General features: G+C 52.3%; 2 protein-coding genes across 2 annotated transcripts in view; one reads left to right on the top strand and one right to left on the bottom strand.

The window, feature by feature from the left end:
• VOLCADRAFT_99792 (uncharacterized protein) overlaps positions 1-2,183 on the bottom strand; it is a gene marked incomplete at both ends in the record, with an annotated part of 18,603 nt that extends 16,420 nt beyond the window's left edge. Inside the window, 2 exons of the mRNA XM_002958458.1 lie at positions 1,077-1,191; positions 1,990-2,183. Of these exons, the coding sequence (XP_002958504.1) occupies positions 1,077-1,191; positions 1,990-2,183 (309 nt within the window). The remainder of the gene's footprint in view (positions 1-1,076; positions 1,192-1,989) is intronic.
• Positions 2,184-2,884: 701 nt separating this feature from the next.
• The window catches only part of VOLCADRAFT_99791 (uncharacterized protein), a gene marked incomplete at both ends in the record, with an annotated part of 10,092 nt that continues 7,225 nt past the window's right edge, over positions 2,885-5,751 (top strand). Inside the window, 2 exons of the mRNA XM_002958477.1 lie at positions 2,885-2,943; positions 3,540-3,551. Coding sequence (XP_002958523.1) covers positions 2,885-2,943; positions 3,540-3,551 — 71 coding nt within the window. The remainder of the gene's footprint in view (positions 2,944-3,539; positions 3,552-5,751) is intronic.

Below are 5,751 nucleotides of genomic sequence, written 5' to 3'. Positions count from 1 at the left end.
CCACACACACATCGCAACCCGGGTTGGCCGCCGTTGACCGCCCACCAGCCCGTTCAGAGCCTTATCATGGTAAGCCCCCCATCCCCAGCTCCCTCTCTCCTCCCCAACCACATACACACATACATACATACATAAACATATATGGCTCAGTTCTTTTAACAAGCACACATCGCAAAACACACACACAGGTATGCCGGAAAGTACGGGGTTCTCCCCACACGCCTTTGCTGTCGGTCTTCGGCTTCTTAACTGATACGCGTCTGATTTTGATCGCTGGTTTCTGCTGCTGCTGCGGCGGCGGTGACTTCGGCGTCGGCGGTAGCAGTGGTAGCGGCGGTAGCAGCAGCGGCAGCCTTCGTGCCTCATGCGCGTTCCTGCCGCTTTCCACCAGCGCTGCTGCTGCTGCCCCCTACCAAACCCGCGTATCCGTGTCGTACCATGTATGCTTAGACTGTATGGTAAGATTGCCTGAATGGTTTCGGTTTCGGTTTTGGCGTGCGCGTTTGCGCACCCCACCCATCCCCTTCCCGCTCCCTCCCGCCCCCCTCCTCCCGCTCGTTCGTCCGCATCATCACGCTGTCATCTTAATCTTTACATTATTTTCATATCTGGTGTTATGTGTTTCGTTAGCGGGTGCTCCGTCTCCGTCCTGCCGCACGCACGACGGCTCTGGCGCTGGTCCTAGTGCTGCTGTAAGAACTGTTGCAGTCAGTGCTGTCTTGTCAGTCGCTCCAATTACTTGACTTTCTGCTGCTCTTAACTTTCGGAGGCTGTTTCTTGTTGTTGTTGCTGTCAGGCTGGCAGATGGAAAGCAGAGCTGGCAGGCCTCTGCGGGCGGGCGGGGGGAGTTGAGAGCTGGCGCCAGGAGCGCCATCATGTGGCGGACAGCGCGGGAGCCCACACGCCCAGAACGCGGCGTGTGGGTAGGTGCTTTGGGAGTTCGGATGGCGTGGGGAGGAGGGAATTGGGTTGCAAGCTAATGGTGGCAAATCCAGGTCATGAGCCGGATGAACTGGACTTGAAAGCAACGCGTGCGAGCCGGAGCCATGAACCCCACCCCGCGTGGCCGCGCCCACCTCCTGCGACTGGGTGTTGTACTGCACCATCTGGGCGCCGACAGACCACATCATCCTATCGCCTTCGATGTGCCATAGGCAATTCTTGCAGGCGATGTCGAGCCCAAAGGCGAAGCTGGATGGCAGAACCGGGGTTACATACATGGCTAACATCAAACGCATATCTTTTCCTTGGGGAGCTCTTAATATACCTGGGCGTGATGATAGCGCCATAGTGCCCAGCGCCTTTATTTTCTTCGCTGCCTGTTGCCCCAAACATCTCTCTTAGAAATAGTGTTTCACTTCAGGTGCCAAAGGATGGCATATTATTTGAAGCATTATACGAATAGTAATAATATGATATCATTTCGTTCCTTGCGAGGAAAGCATCATCTGTAGATAAAACTTCTTTCAGTGCACACAGACGCGTTTGGAGAGGTCCAAGACAGTTCAGCAGCTTTACGAGTTATCAGACGTAAAAGTAAATGATATTGGAGACCCCACGACAGTCGAGACGTTTGTACGGCAGTGTCAGTTTCCCTTCCTCTGTGGAAAGCGTTCGCAATAAAGATGATACGAAAGTATAACTCACATAAAATGATACAAGTAACAAAATCTGATAAGCAGCTTTGCAGCTTTCCTTGGCAAGGTCGCCTGGAATTGAGTCATCTGTCGTCGATTCCAGCCGCACCCTGTAACCCACTTTGCGTAATGCGCATTATGATAGTTAAAATTTATTGTGGATTTATACTGCGCTAAAACACACCCGGGCCCAACCTAGCTAGGTAGGCGAGGTAGCTGCGAGGTCTTCCCGTTCGTCTGTTACGAGGGCTAGGCTGTCATAGTGTTGTCAGATAGTGGCTGACCATTTGTCAAGATAGCAACACCACCAAACTGAAAGTTTGCGAATGTGAAAAACGAAGAGAGGACGCACCAGTCGACAGCGACAGATAAGGCCCGCGTCCGCATGGCCGTCGCTGCACTATCTGCCGCTATTGTACAACAGCGACACGGGCTGTAAATAATCTTAGCCGAATCCAGGCTTGCATCTGAGTCTGACAGCTCAACACCCAAAAGGACACCGCCAGGAAGCTCACGCTCCCACTGGATCCGGGATCCGAGGACCATACCTCGCTCTCCTGAGAGTTCCGCCTCGTAAGCGGCCCTTTCTTCGTGTCATAACCTCGAAATTTCTGTGCTTGCAGAGCTTGTTTGCTTTGCGTTTCCCTGTCCCTGACCTTCTGCGGACTATATGGTTTACTAAGCTCCACGCTAAAGGTGCATCTGCAGACCCTGGCAACAAGAAAAACGTGTCTGGCCACCACGAAACCGTGTCTGCCAGTCCCCCGGCGAGATATCGGCGGGATGTTGAGGTAAACAACAACCACGGGCAGCCAAGTGGCCGCAAGGAAATGGAGGAAATGTCGTACACAAGAAGTAACCAACCTACTGTTTGTACGGCAAATATGGGGGCCCTGGTGAAGCAGCTGACCGCGTACTTAAGTAGGGGTACACCGGGGTCCTGGTGAAGCAGCTGACCGCGTACTAAAGTATATAGATGCGGAAGGTGCCGAAGTATGTCGGTGAAACATGATGTGGCAGGACTGGAGAGAATAGTGCAGCAGTATATTGTGAGTGTAGTTGAAGGGTTACAAGGCGTTCGGCGCACGGGCGAATTTACGTGCATACCTTTCATCGTGGGCGCGTCACGTTGCAAGCTAAGCAACGCGTATACATGACGTGTAGCATCAGTCCTCAGTTCACTTCTTGTAACGAACATCAGCATAGGTCCAAGCTCTCTCGCTTGGAGGGATATGCAAACAAACATCATGATAGGTAAACTCGCACGCTACCGAGCATTCAACCGAGCACGCTACGAGCAGTCCTTGTAAGGAGCAGCATACCACCCAAAACGCTGGTGTCGGTATCGGCTGTTCCAAAAAGCTGTTCCAAGCCATCAGCGGCGTCCATGTCACCCACACGGCTCTGAACGACTTTTCTGATCTTATGTTTAATTAAGTTTGTGTATGTTATATTTTTTTGCGCAAGTTTGTAATTTGACTTTACTCTGAACAAGGTGCTGTATGCGTTGCGCTACCAAAAGCGCGCCCCTTTGCTTGCACAAAAGTGCCGCTTCGCCAAAGAGAGGTGTAGTACGGAAGTGTTTGAGCTATTGTGAACAGTGCTGCTGCTGGTGATCATTTCAAGAGGCTGTAGGGTGCGCAACGGCACATTCATAGTTCTTGGCTGGCGTCCTGGGCAAGCACGAGAGAGTGATTAGGGCCAACCCCAAACATTGGGGCACCCTTTTTCTCGACGGGCCTCGCCCCTGAGCGCGGTGCGGAGCGCACCAGCCCCATGTGAAGCATCCCGGCATGTTGCGATTGAATCCCTGATGGCGCAACCACCGCCTCTGTCTCTTCAGGATACAGCTTGATGTGCAATAATCCTGACCTGCATACATGTGACGTTCTCGTCATGCAGGTATGTGGACAGGTATGTGGAGTAGGCATGCAGACATGTCACTGCTCCGCAACGGACAGGGAGACGATTATTATTCAGTGTTTCAGGGCTCCCCGGGCCCTTACCCCATGTAACATACGAGTGGCAATTTCTGAGCATCCCAGAGCAATCCGTCAGCCAACAACACTATGGGGGTGGTATATGATAGGGCTGCTCAGGCCTGGGGTCTCAGGGTTCAAAGAGAGGCGGGCTGCTTGAAGGGGGCAGGGTGAACACCGTCAAGGGTGTGGGCACACAATAGTTGATCGCTTGGCCCCCGCCACCCCCAGTTATACGTTTAGATGGCTCTACCTTCGAGCACGATTGGAATCCACCAGATTCTAGATCCCACCGGACAGAACCGCACTGCCACAAGCTGGTTTCAGACTGTCCATGTTATCGCCACACTGAGAAGAGCTAAAAAACATCGTTACATATTCATTTTATAGTTTTCGCAGCTTTCCGCAGTTTCCGCAGCCTTCCCGCAAAGGGCCTCCCGATTACGAAACGTTTCCGCAGACCTGGTCAAGTTTCGGCTCGTTCCCTGCTTTCCTTTTGCAAAAGTGCCGCTTCGCCAGACGCTTCCTCTTCCCCCGGCCGTTTCATGACCCCGTCTTGCAAGCAAAGTTGTAAGCTTCCAGTTACGTCATAACAGCCACCCATTCCTCCGGGCCTGCTTGCCGCGTGCGACTGTGGCCAACATGCCCTACTGCGCAGCGCGCTGGCACACCGCGGCCTTTCGCCGAAAAAATTACATACACTTGTACACGCGCATTTTGAGAATCGCACGTGTGCATCCGCGCGGTAAATTTCGCGCCTGGCTTTTGGGGCGTCTTGTACGAACGGTTTATTCGGCACAGTACGACCGGACACAATTGTGCGAGGGTGTAAGGACGTTAGGCCCATTGGCCGCTCGTCCGAATCAAGTGTTCTCTAACTAACGCCAAAGCAGTGTTCGGGCCGAAACGGAAACCTGCCGAAACGGAAACCTGCCGAAACTAGTTTCGGTGTTTCCGGCGAAGAGGTCCTGGTTCTGCGGAAAGGCCGAAACTAGTTTCGGCCCCTTTCGGCTAGCGCCGTACGGCGGAACCTACTCTGAATAGTTTCAAAGTGTAGGCGCGTTGTGCAAGGCTGCGAAACTCTGCGAATGTTGAGTTTATCTTAACAATGTCTCAGACAACTTCCGTTGTCAGTGCAGACACAGATCCGGTCAAAAACAAGGGCGGAAGGACCGCTGATCAGACCGTTTGGGCTCACTTTGAGAAGAAAGAATATAATGCAAAGTCTAAGAACTGGACTATCATCTGCAAGTACTGCCGGACCGAATATGCCGGTATGGAGGGCAGATCTTCAACCTGGTTCAGCGGCCCCCAACCACCAGCAGCTTCATGTAAAAGTTTCCCTTTGCGCATCCCAACATCAGACGCCAGTTACATAAGAAAAATGTCAGTGAATTCAAGCTTTAATCGCAGATTAGTAACATTATGGTGACCCGGAGTGCCTTCGGACACACATGAGCAGGTCCCATGAGGCGCAAAGGCACATAGGGCCCACGAACAACGTTTGCATACCATGGACGTCATTAAATACAGTATTTTCAGGGTTTCGGCAGTTTCCGACGGTTTCGCGAGGTTTCGCAGAAGGCTCCAAAAATCGGAAACTATTTCGGTATTTGCAGTGAGGTTTCGGCCCGTACACTGCGCCAAAGGTGTTCCTGTACGATAGGGCCTTATGGCACTAGCGTCCAACTCAGTTAAAATACTGATCTTTACCTAAAAACGGTATTCTTCAATACCACCAAATTGTGGACTTCTAACTCCTTGAGTTAGTTAGTATACGACGCGGCACCCTATAGGGACCTAGCATCGTTACAGTTTGGCATCGAAGACGGTCATTGCTTCCGCTAATCCTTCCACAAGCTAATTCTTCCACAATGTCTGCAAAAATCTCCAACGGCGTGGACAGCGACTGCAGCGGCAGGAGCAACCGTAATGGCGGGAAGTCCACCCGCACCCGCGACTTGGAGGTAACACGCCTCAAAACGGCGAGGCATGCTTATAATCGTGAGGTTCAAATGTTCAACCTCGCGCGCAAGGCGCATCCCGATTATAAGTTGCCCGCCGAATTGAAGTTGCTAGTCAATCGCGCGCTGCGGGACAAGACCGCCGATCTTTACTGGTGGCATTAAAGAGCA

Source organism: Volvox carteri (assembly GCF_000143455.1).
Source record: "Volvox carteri f. nagariensis unplaced genomic scaffold VOLCAscaffold_95, whole genome shotgun sequence".
NCBI lineage: Eukaryota > Viridiplantae > Chlorophyta > Chlorophyceae > Chlamydomonadales > Volvocaceae > Volvox > Volvox carteri.
Note: the sequence above shows the minus strand (reverse complement) of the source record. Positions and strands in the feature narration are given on the sequence as shown.